General features: G+C 41.2%; 1 protein-coding gene across 1 annotated transcript in view; it reads right to left on the bottom strand.

The window, feature by feature from the left end:
- Nucleotides 1-225: 225 nt before the first annotated feature.
- SLC2A13 (solute carrier family 2 member 13) overlaps nt 226-17,794 on the bottom strand; it is a 340,922-nt gene continuing 323,353 nt past the window's right edge. The window contains exon 10 of the mRNA XM_077264817.1: nt 226-2,872. Within this exon, the coding sequence (XP_077120932.1) occupies nt 2,646-2,872 (227 nt within the window). The 3' untranslated portion in view covers nt 226-2,645. The remainder of the gene's footprint in view (nt 2,873-17,794) is intronic.

The raw sequence follows: 17,794 nt of genomic DNA, 5'->3' as shown, positions 1-17,794 counted from the left end.
GAGAGGCCTGGCGCCTGCACACTGCAGTACTTTACGCTGCCCTCAACAGGGCAAAACAGTACGCCTGCGCAGGAGCCGCAACAGAAGCAAGGAGGAGGACGTCATCGCATGAAGATGGGAGGCGCCGGACCCAAACCGAGACCGCCCCTGAGTGAGTATAATCTAACCTGTTTTTCATATCTTTCAGGTTACATCGGGGGCTTATCTACAGCATTACAGAATGCTGTAGATAAGCCCCTAATGGCGGTGGCCGCAGTTTATAGCGGCAAAATGAGGTGACTGATTCCCTTTAAGCCTTCATTGGCTTAGAAAGTTGAATAAAATGATAGCACAATCTGATGTCTTATTCCCGAAAAATTCATGTTTTTCTTTTTCATGTAAATAATGTTAATCTATGGGCCGAACACAGATCTCCTTGAGACTCTGCCAGAGCTGATTTTAAATGAAAGTGTGAGACATGTAATGACTGACAGTCTGTTCACCTGGTCTCACTGCAGAGCTGTATACGATAACAGTACAGTAGAGCTGAACTTTGTCTCATTACAAGCACAGCTGCATCTCTTCTCTTCTGCTGTCAGCTCAGCTGCAGAGCTGTGCCTGACTACAAATAACACTTCTTCAGCTTCTAGCTCACCGGCAGCCAATGCAGAGGAAGAATAATATAGCTGAGCTAGCAGCACTATGATAGGTTAGCTACAACAGCAGAGGTGTTTGTAATGAAAGTTCTGCTGGGCTGCCTCTCTCCCACACTGGCTACTTGTAAAATTGAAGCTGAAGAAGTCTTAGCTGAAATCAGCACAACTCTGGAGCAGAGCTGACATCACTATGAAAGGACAAGTGCAGCTGCAGATGTGTTTGTAATGAGACCAAAATCAGTTCTGCTGAGTATAACGGTTAGTCATTTGTTTCACACTGGTAACACCCCTTTTCATTTAAAATAAGCTCTGGAGGTAGACCTGTATCTGGCGCATAAATCTTAGCAGCTCAACTTTCTATGACCTGGATGACCAGAGGTTACGGGAGTTGATCCTTTTGACAGATTCTTCTGAAATACATATGCAATTTTACATTATTCCTGTCTTAAATTCTTTATTTTGAGAATTTGACATCTTCAGAGCAATAAGCAATTACAAAGTACTTATGACCTAATGTGTGAGAGAACACAAAAAAGAGGAATCTTCAAAATTGCAATTCTGGAATGTGTGAACTGCATGACATAGCATTGATTAGAATAGTAAAATAACTTCACTTCCATCGCATGCTATATTTTACAGTTATGTTTTTTATGTTGTAAAAAAACCATACAGTTTAATATATTTTCAAGATTTATCCTTTTATCACATATTGCTGGTAGTTTCTGATAAGTGATCACAAAAAATGTTTACTTAGCATAGCAAGAGGTAAATAGTCACATTAGTAGATAAAATGGGGGTAATTTATCATTTCTCTACATCAGCTTTTTGTCGAGAAAAAAGTGCAAATTATTGAGCAAACCATAATTAGCAACTTTTTTGTTGCTTATACCATTTTTCTGAAAGTGCGTGGAACTTAATAGAAGGGCTGTTGCCACGTGGACCACCAATTTTACTATCATTTACTCCAGAAATTGTAGACATAGACATGGATTTCTGGCCCACAAACTGCTTAAGTTGTGCAAAATTTATTAAGATCACAATACAGAACGCACAATAGATTATGCATATTGTACTAAAGGGGGCTTTTTGTAGAGACTGGCCTATAAAATGCAAGTCTTAAAATTCCCCCCTACTGCCATAAAGGCTCCATTGGGTATCACAAAATGCTAGAAAGATTACCTTAGTAAGTTTGGAGTCTAATGCAGTATTCCACAATTTTTCCCTATTCATACTTGACCATAATATGACTATGAACATGCTTGATGGCTGAATTTAGAATCCACTTTTCATGACTGATATAACTAACCTGAATACTTATGTAAACATTTTAATTGCTACTTGAAACTTATTTCATTTGTTTACATTCATGAAAATACTTGGCACAGAAAACATGAAGCATCTGCTGGGTATATAAAAATGCAACCTTGGCTGTCAGGAAAATAAGTTTCAGTTGTGCTTTTTTCCATGTAATTCCTTTGACACCTACTTGGAATGTTACTAGAGGCAGATATCACACAAATATTTCTATTGGAATGTTACATTTAGATTTTAGCTACATATATAGAATTTTTTTCCTTCACTGTTCATATATTTAGAGATCACCAAATCTGATTTGTGTAATATTTTTGTTCATTTCCATCTTGATCACATTTCATTGTAAGTGGAAGGTACATGTACCCAACTTATTTATGGCATTAACAAAAGGAAGACTTAAAATGAGCATTAATTAAATATTTTGATAACTTACAGATGTTGCGTCAGTATAGTTTATAAATACAGTTAAATAAATACAATGCAGGGATGAATGGAAAGAAAACAAAAAGAAACAAGCAGAATCATGGCTGAGTTTCATTCACGGCATTGTCCTTTCAGATCAGTAACAAACAGGATTTCAGTAAGTTCATTTTGAACTGTTAAGAGAACCAGACCAGAAGCAGGACTGTGAGGTCACCTATAGCGGTCCTTCTCCAGAAGGCTTTTAAATCATTAGTATGCATCTGCCGAGGAAAATTATTCCACATCAGAAGCATCATTGTCAGAAAGATGATAATTACTTCCCTTAACGCGAATATATTCTATATACCTCCCCTCGTCAGATTCAGAGGCACCACATGTACAAAGTCTGGTTTCAAATAAAGATTCAATTTCCTCCAGCTTCTTTCCTTTAGTCTCTGGTAGGCATCCATAAATAAATACGAGTCCAACAGAAGCAAAGCCTGCATACAGGAAGAATGCACCTGTAAAATAAAATTATACACTGTGAATTATGACCACACATCCACCAGTACAAAATTTTGCCCCCCCCCCTTTTTTTTTTTTTCATGTCCAATAATTTTTATTGAATTTTAACATACATATTAAGGGAAGGGGGAGGGAAAAAAGGGAGGGGGGAAGAAGGGTGTCAGGGTAGGATAAGGGAACATAATCTTTTTTTAATATATATTTTTACGAAACCTTCAAAAACCTATTTTTTAAGAGACCGATTCAGTTCTTAGGTGGCTTTTTTGGGCCTATACATATATACTAGGTCTCATGATCAAAACTAAATCTATGCTGAAACATCACCCCTTAAATTATTAAAAACAAAATATTTAGGAACATTTTAACTTTATGTGTCTAGGAAAAAAAGCAATGTAGTTGGAAACTAGTAAAGAAAAATGCAGATATAAAAATTGAAGCAATTTTTTTTCTGTATAAGGGTATGTGCACACGTTCCGGATTTTTCGAGTTTTTTCACTATAAAAACACATAAAAAAACATACATATGCATCCCATCATTTAGAATGCATTCTGCTATTTTTGTGCATATGTTGCGTTTTTTTTCTGGGAAAAAAACGCATCGTGGTAAAAAAACACAGCATGTTCATAAATTTTGCGGATTTCCCACTATATTATTGCATTTGGAACCTCCGGAAAAATCTGCAAAAAATTCCCCCCAAAAAACGTGAGAAAAACGCGCAAAAAAAAAAGGATGCGGATTTCTTGCAGAAAATGTCCGTTTTTTGTCAGGAAATTAGAAATCTTGATGTGTGAACATAGCCTAAAGGAGATAACAGAAATGTTTTAAAACATCCAGAGTGTGTTATGTACAGTTGTGGCCAAAAGTATTGACACCCCTGCAATTCTGTCAGATAATACTCAGTTTCTTCCTGAAAATGATTGCAAACACAAATTCTTTTGTATTATCTTCATTTAATTTGTCTTAAATGAAAAAAACACAAAAAGAATTATCCTAAAGCCAAATAGGATATAATGCCACACCAAACATAAAAAAGGGGGTGGACAAAAGTATTGGCACTGTTCGAAAAATCATGTGATGCTTCTCTAATTTGTGTAATTAACAGCACCTGTAACTTACCTGTGGCACCTAACAGGTGTTGGCAATAACTAAATCACACTTGCAGCCAGTTGACATGGATTAAAGTTGACTCAACCTCTGTCCTGTGTCCTTGTGTGTACCACATTGAGCATGGAGAAAAGAAAGAAGACCAAAGAACTGTCTGAGGACTTGAGAAACCAAATTGTGAGGAAGCATGAGCAATCTCAATGCTACAAGTCCATCTCCAAAGACCTGAATGTTCCTGTGTCTACTGTGCGCAGTGTCATCAAGAAGTTTAAAGCCCATGGCACTGTGGCTAACCTCCCTAGATGTGGACGGAAAAGAAAAATTGACAAGAGATTTCAACTCAAGATTGTGCGGATGTTGGATAAAGAACCTCGACTAACATCCAAGCAAGTTCAACCTGCCCTGCAGTCCGAGGGTACAACAGTGTCAACCCGTACTATCCGTCGGCGTCTGAATGAAAAGGGACTGTATGGTAGGAGACCCAGGAAGACCCCACTTCTTACCCCGAGACATAAAAAAGCGAGGCTGGAGTTTGCCAAAACTTACCTGAAAAAGCCTAAAACGTTTTGGAAGAATGTTCTCTGGTCAGATGAGACAAAAGTAGACCTTTTTGGGCAAAGGCATCAACATAGAGTTTTCAGGAAAAAAAAAGCGACATTCAAACAAAAGAACACGGTCCCTACAGTCAAACATGGCGGAGGTTCCCTGATGTTTTGGGGTTGCTTTGCTGCCTCTGGCACTGGACTGCTTGACCGTGTGCATGCCATTATGAAGTCTGAAGACTACCAACAAATTTTGCAGCATAATGTAGGGCCCAGTGTGAGAAAGCTGGGTCTCCCTCAGAGGTCATGGGTCTTCCAGCAGGACAATGACCCAAAACACACTTCAAAAAGCACTAGAAAATGGTTTGAGAGAAAGCACTGGAGACTTCTAAGGTGGCCAGCAATGAGTCCAGACCCGAATCCCATAGAACACCTGTGGAGAGATCTAAAAATGGCTGTTTGGAGAAGGCACCCTTCAAATATCAGGGACCTGAAGCAGTTTGCCAAAGAAGAATGGTCTAAAATTCCAGCAGAGCATTGTAAGGAACTCATTGATGGTTACTGGAAGCGGTTGGTCGCAGTTATTTTGGCTAAAGGTTGTGCAACCAAGTATTAGGCTGAGGGTGCCAATACTTTTGTCTGGCCAATTTTTGGAGTTTTGTGTGAAATGATCAATGTTTTGCTTTTTGCTTCATTCTCTTTTGTGTTTTTTCATTTAAGACAAATTAAATGAAGATAATACCAAAGAATTTGTGTTTGCAATCATTTTCAGGAAGAAACTGAGTATTATCTGACAGAATTGCAGGGGTGTCAATACTTTTGGCCACAACTGTAACTCACATGTGCAGCAACAATGGAGTACCTTATGGATTTTGAGACCTCATTTTATTAGTATTTTGTCAGGCGGCATTATTTAAGTTTGCCTTGAAGTGCCAAAAGAGAAAAAACATACTCAACAAGCCTCCAGCTCAAGAGCATTTTGACACCACGGCTGTTTAACAATTTTTATTATAGAACGCTATAAAAGTATTTCTGTTTTGGAACTTTTTTCACAAGAGGTAGTAATAAGAGAAGAGAGTACCCTTAATTTATAAAGCAATTTCTTATGCATACAGCATTACCCTATACGTTAGTCATACACCACAATTTGAGGACTTGGCAAGGATCAAAGGACGGAGTGGCATTTTGCTTTTTTAGCTCAATTTTGTTGAAAATTGTTTTCTGCACATTGTCACATTTGCAGAGCCATTGATGTGCCAGAACTTTTCTGCCCCAAGAAGTGACCCTATTTTGGAAACTATACTCCTCAAGGTATTCATTAAGCAGTGTAGTGAGCATTTCACCCTTTTGCCTAGTCATAACAGTGCTCAGGAGTACCAAGCGCATCTGAGGCCTAATTGGTTGATTAAGACTGCATTGACCCACAATTACAGAGGCTCACACATTAAATAGTCAAATAAACAGGTGTGACCCCATTTTGAAAACTACATAGCTCAAGACATTTATTAAAGGGAATCTGTCAGTAGGATCAACCCTTCTATGCCATTTATATGGGCATGCAGGTCATAGGAAGCTTAATAAAGTGATACCTTAATATCTGCCTTATTCCAGAGAAAGACACATTTCTCTTATAAGTAAATGAGTTGTTCAAGACTATGGACCGGGCACTTCTCTATATGAGAATCTGCCTACAGAGCTAATTTGTAATAAAAGGTGGCATTACCAGTGTGAGACATGTAACCAATACGGAACAGTAGAACTGAACTTTGTCTTCCTACAAACACATTTGCTGCAGTTCTCGCAGCTTTGTCACATTGCAACCCTGTCTGCCTGTGAGATGGAAACTGAGGCACTGAGAGGAACCTGCAGATGTAACAGTGTTGAGATTGTGTGCTTGGATGTAGCATTACACGAGCATCCCTCAAGTGTTATCAGAGTATCGAGGAGGCTTGAGTAATATGTTCGAGTCTCCGCGGCTGCATGATTCGCATGATAACACCTGAGCATGCTCTGATAATGCCATGTCTGAGCACGTTCACTCATCACTAGTCAGTTATAATCATTCACAGCTCTGTAGTGAGATTAGGGGAGAGGGGCCATTATGTATCATACTGTTAACGCCTCTTTTCATTTAAAACAAGCAGATTCTCATGCAAGTCTGTGACCGGCCTACAGATTCTAACAGCTCATTTACCTATCAGAAAAACATGGATTTTTGCTGTGTACCCAAACAGTGGTCCATCTTTAACAGGCAAACTCAGCCCAGAATCCACCAGAAAAAGTGCCACAGTCATCCCATAAAATGAATATAGTGCACTGCAATGTCAAAACTACATTGTTCTGCACGGTTTGTCTTGTGTCATGTCTTTTAATTTGATCAGTGATTCGGGAAACCCTGAAGCGGTTAAAAGAAGTGACATGCTCATTCTCTAACAGTATTGTGTTAAAGCCACAAGAAAGAAGGCAAAACCCCTGGCAAAGCAGCCTAAGCAGCATTTTCCTGAAGTGGCTTTTTCTGGGAAAAGTTTGAGAACAATTCTGTGAAGCACCAGTATGTGCAAAATTGTCACCTCAATGTTAGATGTATTCCATAAGGGTGTGGTTTCCAAAATCTGGTCACTTGGGTAATTTCACCTGTTTTGGCGCCTAGGGATTTGGCAAGTGTAACATGGTATCAATAATCTATTCCATCCAAATTAAATAGTGTGCTTCTTCTCTTCCAATCCTTGCAAGTCTGGAAGCATGAATTTTGACAGGTTCCCTTTGAACATTATGAGCAGATTACATGTGTCTGTCTCTAGCATTTTAAGAAAAGTGCCAAGTAAAACAAACTTCTCCATTTTTTTCTGCTACAGAGTGTTTCATCTCTAGCTCAAGATGTCCATTAGTTCCTGATATTTAGCCTTCTCTATATGACTACAACAGTCACATCTGACAGCAGATCGCAAATGTGGCTTTAATGGATCCAGTAATATGAAAATGCATGGCAATAGCTCAGTTTAGACATCAAGTACGTGACTAATATCTCTTTTCTTCCATTCAAATCTTACGTGTACATTTTGATATACCGCGTTACACACATCATTTAAAATGACTAAGGCTGTATGCACACGTTGCGGATTTAGTGCGGATCTGCAGCGTTTTTTTCTGCGCAGAAACGCTGCAGATCCGCACTGTGATTTACAGTACAATGTAAATCAATGTAAAAAAAAAAAAAAAAAGCTGTGCAGATGGTGCGGAAAAATCAGTGCGGAATTGCTGCGGATTTAAAAGAAGTGCATGTCACTTCTTTTGTACGGATCTGCAGCGTTTCTGCACCCTTCCATAATAGAAATCCGCAGTGGGAAAAACTGCAGAAAATCTGCATCAATTCCGCACTAAATCTGCATAAAAACCGCGGCAAATCCGCAGCTGCGGATTCTGCCAGGAGATGCGGCTTTTGTGCAGAAAATTCTGCACCCCTTTCCCTACGTGTGCATATAGCCGTAACGTTCTGTAGAAATGCATCTTGTGCAGCTGACATTTAACAGAAACAGCAGCCTTCATCACGTTTACCAGTTTTACAGTTTGCTTCTCTGCAAGTGTCTGAAAAACTTAGGTAATTACTAAATATTATTGTGATCAAACACAGATGTTCACTTTACGCATTGTATTCATTGTAGCCATATTGTCAGCCTCGTCTGAAGTTAATGTTCGCCATGAAAAAAATGCAGCAAGAAAGCAGTTGCTTAAGTCTTATGTCTAATTTTCTGAAAATACTTTGTTGCATTGTGGAGCCTTGATAACCAGGGGGGGAATTTTTCCGGGGGGGGGGAATTAAGCGTCAAAAATTCCTCTATTGCTTTTATGGTGTTAATTGGGTGGAAGAAATGACCTAACAATACGATTCTCCAGATCAGTATGATTACGGCAATATTAAAGGGAATCGGTCAGCAGGATTTGGCTACCTCATCTGAGAGCAGCCTGATGAAGGCAAAGAGTAGTTGAATCCAACAATGTATCACTTAGATTACTGGGTGCAGTATTTCTCACACAGAATTTTTAGATTTAGCAATGAAGCAGAGCTGAGAATGCTGCCCTTTGCCCACCCCAGGCTCTATATAAACAATGTCAATAGATGGTGAGCTGCCTATCACAGGAGGGGACGTGTGGGACCACGGCTCATGCCTAGTCACAGCAATGATAAGCTCTTGCTGCTAAAACAATCATTGTAAGCAAACAAAACATCAGAGCTTGACCAGAGAGGCATTGCTGAAATGTGTATTTTAACCTGTACCACCTCATACTGTCTTCAGGTTACATACCCCAAACCGGCAGAAAGATTTTCTTTAAATTAAAACTTTTTTTTTTTAGAGGTTAAAAAAATTAAAAACTTTGTAAAACAAAATTGGTTTGTGTGTTAAGGGATCCATTTGATCACTTTTTATTGCATTTTTTTTTTTTTTTTGGGGGGGGGGGGGGAAGTGAAGCAGCCAAGAAACCACACAACTGGCATTATTTGATATTTTGATAGACTGAATTTTTACAGACAACACTGCCAAATAGATTTCTTTATTTATTTTTTTAACTGGGTAAAAAAAAATAGTGATTGAAGCTTATGTTTTTTTAAACTTTTTTTAAATAATTTCTTAGGCTAGGTTCACATTGCGTTATGGCAGTCCGTTAGACGGACTGCTTTACACAGCAGCATATCGCGGTGTATCGTAGTCTGTTAACGCTGCCATTAACCCCTATTATCGGGCACATCGCCAACGCATGCCATAATCGGCATGCGCTAGCGATGTGCTGTCATTCTGTGACGGACCCTCGGACGCAGGCTGCAGCGTTTCCGAGTCCGTCACCGCTAGCGCAGATAGAGCATCTGCCCTAGCGCGATCACATAATGAGATCTTTTTCGGCACTTGCGTTAACGCAGTTCGTTTAACGCATGCATTGAACGGACTGCACTAACGCAATGTGAACCTAGCCTTAGATGATCTTTTAGATTTTTTTATGATCATTTTATTTATACTATATAGTGTGGTATCTCCTAATTAGAGACAGAATACAGTATATACAATGTTATTCCCCAATTGTTAGCTCTCGTCTCCCCTCACTCTTCTCTCCTTCCCCCAAAAACAAATGTGATACTCCTTTTTTTCTAGAACTGCTATGAAAATTTTTCTCTCTGGAATGTTGGGATATCGGATAATGGATGGCTAGTGAATTGAAGTTGTGATGTTTTGTCTATGCATTTATAAAATGAAATTATGTCATACGTGATAATTGAAAACAGAAAATTTGTATTTGGTGTTCAATAAAAATGATTTGATTAAAAATAATTTCCACAATTGGATGTTTTGAACAAAAACGTTCCTTTGATGATATTATAAATGTGCCCTTCGTTATACTGTGTAATGGCTGTGTCTGACTGTGCAGGAACATGGTCTGATCATACCACAGCTCCTGGGCAGGGGATGAAGCAAGAGAGTAGGGATCACAGCTGATTCTTTCTGTGAAGTTAAACATTTTCATGCCTGTTTAAAAACACATTTTCCTTTGCAAAAAGAATCAGCTATGATCCTCTGCTGTCCTGTCTGTATTCTCTTTTCCTTACTCCCCTGCCCAGGAGCTGTGGTATGATCAGACCATGTTCCTGCACGGTCAGACACAGCCATTACACAGTACACAGCAAGGGCACATTTATAAAGATGATTTCAGTACAAGTACACTTTTTATTAACAAATTCAATTGTGAATTTTTTTTTTTATTCCATGAAAAATTGAAATGTAAGGTACTTTGTTCACCAGAAAACCCCTTTAAAGTGAAGTTTTACTATGAAGCCCAGCCACATGTTATCACAAGCCTCTGGCTGGGCTTTACAGGAGTAGCAACATTCAATGGGGGCCTTCTATCTCTGCAGTTACAGACAGATGTTAGATGTGTAGAACAGCCATCCTATACTCAGCATTGATCGTGCTCAGCTTCTGAGCTAACAAAATACTTGGGCAACCTGTGATGTTCAGTCAGACTATGCAAAGGGATTTAGTTGTACGTTCTGCAGGTAATATGCAGATCAAGGAGCAGAATTCCGCCTCTCACTTTTTAGGATGACATTTCCTATAGTAATTTTGCGGAATTACATTTTCACCAAAACTATAACACATACTGTATATAATGTCTTTTTAAACTTTGTTTTACTATACTGTATAAAGAGGATTGCCTTCTATTACAGAATGTTATACAATAATCTAAAAATCCTAAAATTAAATAAGATGTGCCAGGAGCAAATGATATGCGATTTGTGTATAGCAGTAGGAAAGCAAAAGCAGATGATAACTTGTGGTGCTGCTCATGACAACCGGATCCTGACACTCTAATACTCATGTATAAAATGTCAGCAGAATCTGATTTACTGCTATAGCAACAGCATAATTTCAATATAAGATCGTGAAAAAAAACTGTACAAAAATGACTCATTAATGTCATTCACTGTGTGTTAAAATTGATAAGACAGCCTTATTATTTGGGTCAGTACAATTACAGTGATACTACATTTATCGTATTTTGCAGACTATAAGATGCACTGGACCATAAGACGCACCACAAGTTTTGGGGAGGAAAATGGGAAAAACATTGTTTTTAATAAAATGGTGGTGCATCTTAGTCTTTTATGGTCGCTTACCCCCCGCAAGTCCCATCCTTTTCACTGTGGTGGACTTTGTGAAAATGGCCATGGGGAAGGCACAAGTGCAGATGGAGATCTTAGAAGCCAAAATCTCTATTTGCGCATGTGCCACCTCCGACTTTTTTTGAAAGCCCGGAGAACGCCACAGCTTTGCAGCCAAACACTCCCAGCATGTGGCCCGCAGTATCGCCCTGCTCCAGCCACTATTGTCACTTTCCTACAGCAGCGACCGAGCCTCATGGGACCCTGCGCCGCCACAACCACCCACCGGTAGGTTACGTTCGGATTAAAAGACGCACACTCATTTTCTTACAAAAAAATTTTGGGAAAAAGTGCATCTTAATATCTGAAAAATATGGTATATCCTTTTTTTTATGTTTTGCCGCTTTTACATAATAAAAACGATTTATTTAGAAAAAGGAATTTTTGTACGTTGCTGTATTCTGAGCGCTATACGTTTTTATTTCTTCGCTGATGGATCTGTTTGTTTGGCTTCTTTTTTGTGGGACAAGGTGGCATTTTCAGCTATACCAATTTTATCAACAGTCGTCTTTTTGATCGTGTTTTATTCTACATTATGTTCACCGGTATGATAAAAAGCATAGGTTTTTTTTTACGGTGTTCACTGAAGGGGTTTACTAGTCTGACAGTTTTCTAGCGTTCCGGATATGGCGATACCAAATCTGTACTTTTTTTTGTTATTGGTATAATATTTTTTCATTTTTTGTTATTTATTTTGTGATTTTATTTTTTAAATAGTTTTATAATTTTTTAAAACCTTTTTTTTTTCCCACTTTTTCACTTAGTACCTCTGTGACTTACTTTTTCACTCTGATCCCTGGTAGAATGCATTGCACTAACAGATCACCTTTTAAATCATGCTGTTGGCATGGTCTAAAAAGGTCACTAACTGATGGACCCTGGAGGTAGTCATTGAACTTCGGGTTGCCATGACGACCATCTGGCCCTCGCGAGTATGTCACGGGTCGACGATCGAAAGGGAGAGGGAGCCAGCTACCTCTCCATGAGGGCACCTCTCCTGGCAGTGACAGTCAGGAGAGGCTGTCACTTAAGCCGCACTCCTAGAATCAATTGTGCAGGCCCAACTCTTGTGCACACACAATCACCAGGATGTATTAATTTTCCCACAGGGCCCTGTAGGTTTGGATTTCTTTTTCACTCAATAAAGACATTCATTTTAAAACTGCCTTTTGTGTTTACTTGTGTTAGCTTTGTCTATGATTTAAATTTGTTTGGTAAACCGAAACATTTAAGTGTGACAAACATGCAATGGAATAGGAAATCAGGAAGGGGCAAACACTTTTTCCAGTCACCCATGACAGCACCAACAAGAGAGGGCATCCGCCCTTCAAGGACAAGAAACCTTCAAGATAAAAAGGGTGGCTCACCTCTCCGCATCGTTTCCTGTCCTTGACGAGGGAAATTTCAATCCCGCACGATGGCAGAAGAAAGAAGACAAAGAAATGCAAGTTCCCAGACCTGGGCTGGTCGGTTGGGGCAGGGCACCGTCTCTACTGCAGCCGGTACCGGGACTGCTGGAAGCACTGCGGAGGGGCTCGATGGGGTCACGGCCACAGGTTGTGCGGGAGTCTGCGGCGCCATCACCATGGCTAGCCAGCAGCCTTGTGTCACTTTGTGGTCAGAGCGTGGCCGGACACTGGAAGCTCTGATGACGTGGCTGGGAACTTTCACCAGGAGCACTTCTGGGGTGGGTACCGGAAGCTGCAGGAGCTCGCCGACCTGCAGATCCCCTAGAACACAATGCTTAAGGGTAGATCGCCGGCCAGACAGGGGCACCAGTGCAAAGATAGATGCACAACAGCCCCCTCCACAGTGGCAGCAGCAAGGACTGCAGCCACAGCAGCATTTGGAGCCATAGCGGCCGCAGCGACTCTGACATCAGATGTGACACATCAGGATAGGAGTTCTGGACACTCCAGTGGTGCACGCAGGTCCAAAGATTCTATCACAAGTCGGCACAGCTCTACCAGGATGGAAGATTCCCGCTGTCTCTAAAGGAGACCTTTCAGATGACATCCTGCCTCCTGTTCCGGTACCCTTCCATTTCCTCTTGAGTGGTGAGTGAGTTACGAGAATGTCATTTTAATAATGTGAATCTCTCTCCTTCTCTGTCCTCTTGCCTTTCTGATAGGATCCCCCTAGAAAATGTACAGGGAAATCAAAACACAGAGCCTGTGCGGGCAGGGTCTGGCTAGCACATGGCCCAAAAAATTATGCCAAGCATGTATTAATGACACAGTGGCAAATAGACCCCAGACTTCTCCACCCTAAGAACCCTCATCTGGACAGAGGTAGAGAACTCGTTAAGGTCCCAATCCCTTTCAGGGTAAACACCACGCAGGGATAGGGCTGAAGTGTCTCCCACGTCATCGACAATGGGACTGGTCGACCAGAAGGCCAAAAAGTCTGTCCAAGATGTAATGTGTGGGACCTTGGACACAAAAAAATGCAGATCCTTCCCTATGAATGAGAAACTGATAAATCTCATTAACAAAGAATGGGAAAAGCCAGATAGGAAAGCCCCCCTGCCATCCTCCTTTAAAAGGACGTACCCCTTTGAGAAAGTCTACCTCGTCCTGGAATAAAGAGCCCAAATTGGATGCTGCTATATCCGAATCCTCAAGAAGACAATCCCTTCACTTTGAAGACGCAGGGTTACTGAAAGACCCCCTCGATAGAAAGGTTGACAACTTTCTTAAAGCTACCTGGGAGTCATTGGCAGGGGCACTGAGGCCAGCCATCGCAGCAACCTGTGCATTGGTAGACCAGCTGAGGGAAAATTCATCCAGAGACTCCATTTTGGCCACGCTCCCAGTAACCAACTCAGCGGCGGCCTTCTTATCGGACGCATCGGCCGACTCAGCCAGACAGGCCTCAAGATCTGATGCATTATCAAACGCAGGACGGAGAGCAGTCTGGTTAAAAGGTTGTCCAGGGATAATACAACCAAAAGGGAAACTGTTCTCTCCCTTGTGAAGGTCAATACTTATTCGGTTCAGCTTTGGATGAGATCTTAGAAAAAGCTGCTAAGAAGAAAGGGTCCCAAAACCTCCCTTCTGGTTCTCCAGGCAGTCCTATCGAAGGAAGAAATACAGCCGAAAGAGACAGACCACAGAAAACAGGAGAAAGGAGGATCAACCAAGGAAGAGCAAGGGATACCTATTCGGTAATCCTTCCCAGGGTGGTAGGAAGCCCTCCAAATGACTTATTACACCAGGTGGGAAGAAGATTCTCCCTTTTCCTACCACCCTGGGAGAAAATATCCTCCAGCTCTTGGATTCTCAACCTGGTAAGATCAAGGTTGAAGCTGGAGTTCTGGAGCTATCCACCAGACATTGTCATTGTGACTGCCCCACGAGCATCCATCTCTGAGCAAGTAGCACTGGAATCAGAGGTACTAAGCCTCCTAGAGAAAAACATTCTGCAGAATGTTCCAGCAGGAGAAGAAGGGAAAGGCTTCTATTCTCCCCTATTTCTAAAAAGGTAGCTGGATCACTCATATAGAACAATTTTCAACCTGAAGGGCCTGAATAAGTTCTTGAAGATTCCCAAGTTCAAGATGAAATTAATAAAATCAGCGATGCATTTGCCCTTTCCTGGTTGCTATATGGTCATCCTGGACCTGAACTACGCGTATTACTACGTGCCAATACACGTAGCTTTTCAGTAGTTTGTCAGAGTAGCAGTACCAGTAGGGGGCACCACAAGGCACTTCCAGTAAAGGTCTCTCCCTTTTGGCCTGGCGGTAGCTCCTCGTGTGTTCACGAAAATAATAGAGGAGGTTACGGCTCCTTACTCGACTCATGCCAGAATGCGTGTCGTCTGCCAGATCAAAAAAAGGAAAAAATACTCAGTCTCCTCTCCAGGTCAATACAAGATTAGTTAATGTCCCTCAGGAACCCTATGTCTCTCCTGGGGTTCAATATTCAGGCAGTTAGTGTCCATGTGAGGGTGTCGAGAGATCGACCTTTTCGCTTTTCGGCAGAACAGCAAAGCAGAGAGGTTGTGCTCCCTGGATCCAAAAGAAAATCCTCAGGTGTTGGATGCCTTTCGGATCAGATGGGACTTCACCATGGCCTACGCCTTTCCCCCAATTTGTCTAATTGCAGCAGTTTTCAGGAAGATCAGGCAGGACAGAGTAAGAGTAGTGCTCATAGCTATCTCTTGGCCCAAGAGGCCCTGGTTCTTTTGGCTGAGGAACATGTCAGTCACGGAACCATGGGTCCTTAAAGAGATCCCAGACCTTCTAGCTCAGGGGCCTGTATTCCATCCTCAGGTGACTGGGCTGCACTTAAAAGCCTGGAAGTTGAGGCCAGTGCTAGAGGGTAATGGGTTGTCTCCCAACCTGGTCTCTACCTTGCTTGCTAGTAGGGAGCCTGTCACTACAAAGATTTATGGTTGGACTTGTAAAAAATTCTTGTCATCCATGGGCTGTACTCTGGAAGGAATGGTGCCCCTAAGACAAATCCTGGAGTTCCTTAACCCTCCGTCAGGCTCAACTGATCTGACAGGCGCAGCTCACTTAGTTTCATTTCTCTATTTTCAGTGGTTTGTCTGGGAAACACCATCCTCCCAGTACCTTCCTAACTTTAAAGGCTGTGTGAAACCTGCAAAGCCTCTTGTGCTGCAGAGCTGCAGGAGATCAGATATCAGTGTTTTGGCTTCTCAGGCTCATTGCCCCTGAATGCGTCACACCTTTGACGATTAGAATTTGCTGTTTTTATTCATCCCAATTGTTTTTTTAGCTTGTTTTATGAATAGCTAGTGCTAAATTTGTGGATTTGTCATAGAAGGTTTTGTTAGAAATAACAGTGTGCTTCTCAGGCACATTGCACCCTAACACATATTCTCTCTCTTTCTTCAGCTTTTCTTCTGAAATGGCAAGGAGAATATTTGAATTGTCCAATGCCCTTCATGTTGAGCAAGTGCAAAATATACTGCTTGATGATGAGATAGACCCCTTACAGCTAGAAGATTTAGGGGAAGAAAGTGACATTGCTTCAGAAGACGATGTGGAAGAATGTCCAGATGTGCCTGATACAGGTCAAGATGGAGAGAGTGAGGAGGATGCTCAAGACATAGAAACATATTACTTTTCTGGTTATTAAACATTTTTTTTTACACCTGATTATGTGTATTCTCATTTATTACATTGCTATTATGGTAACTGATCACATTTAGAGCATTGAAATTTTTAAAAAAGGAAAATATAGCCAATTTTCTAGCCTGTGCCGGAGAGGCGCAATGCCCCTAAAATCGTTATGAAACATATTGCCCCTGACGGAGGGTTAAGAGGGGACAGGAACAAGGCCTGGCAGTTAGTACCTTGAAAGTCCAGGTTTCGGCCTTAGGGGCTCTGTATAATTGCAACCTTGCGGGTAATCAGTGGGTTGTCAGGTTTATTAAAGCATGTGTTAGATCCAGAACAGTCCTGGTAGCCAGGGCCCCTCCATGGACTTAAACTTGGTTTTGAATGCTTTGATAGAACCACCCTTTGAGCCGTTAACCGAAGGGCCCATAAAGGTGATTACCCTAAAGATTATACTCTTAGTAGCCCTAACATCACACGAAGAGTGCTTGATATAGAGGCTCTATCAGCAGACCCTCCCCTTACCATGGTAATGGATGATAGAGTAGTCTTAAAACCTGACGCTGCCTATCTACCTAATGTAGTATCTAAGTTCCATAGGTCTGTCCTGACCCTAGAAATAGTAGGAAAATGGAATTTTCACATCCTAGACGTCAGCAAGTGCCTTTCTTCACTATTTGTTAGCAACAAAACCTTGGAGGAAGGATAGGGCTCTATTTATCTCCTTTCAAGGCTCTAGGAAAGGAATGAGAGTCTCGAAAGGAACCCTATCCAAGTAGATAAGGGAGGCTATCAAATTGGCCTATACAGGCACAGGAAGACCGGTCCCTGACAACCTGAGGGTCCACTCTACAAGAGCGATGGCAACGTCTTGGACAGAGAAGACATGTCCATAGAACAGATCTGTAAGGCAGCTACGTGGTCGTCATCTTCTGCCTTTTATAGCCACTATAGACTGGATCTCTTTGCCTCTTCTGATCTCACGTTTGGGAAGAGGGTTCTACAGGCTGTGGTCCCTCCGTAATTGAGCAATTCTACGTAATTCTCTCGTTGGTGCTGTCATGGATGACCGGAAATCACGTTTATTACTAACTGGTAATGTGTTTTTATGGAAATCATAACAGCACCCTTATATTCCCTTTGTTACTAAATTCACCGCACTCTCTAGTAGATCAGTTATGCAAAAGATTATATCAGTTTATTGGGAGCGTAACAGAATATTACAGCATATGCGATTAACAACGTTTCGGCTCATCCAGAGCCTTTATCACGTGTTCGCTGTAGAGAATAGAAATACGCAGAAACAACAAAAATAAAATAAATGACATGAAATAATACAATAATTTGTCAAAACAATAATGGGTCATCCTAGAGGTAAGAAAGAAAAAGAAAAAAGACATGTCCACCAACAGACATACAAGGACATCTGTAGAAGTGACGACCAGGGAAAATGCGACATTGTGCGGATCTGCA

The sequence above is a fragment of the Ranitomeya variabilis genome, chromosome 5 (assembly GCF_051348905.1).
Source record: "Ranitomeya variabilis isolate aRanVar5 chromosome 5, aRanVar5.hap1, whole genome shotgun sequence".
In the NCBI taxonomy this organism is placed as follows: domain Eukaryota; kingdom Metazoa; phylum Chordata; class Amphibia; order Anura; family Dendrobatidae; genus Ranitomeya; species Ranitomeya variabilis.
This window is presented reverse-complemented; position numbering and strand designations above follow the sequence as displayed.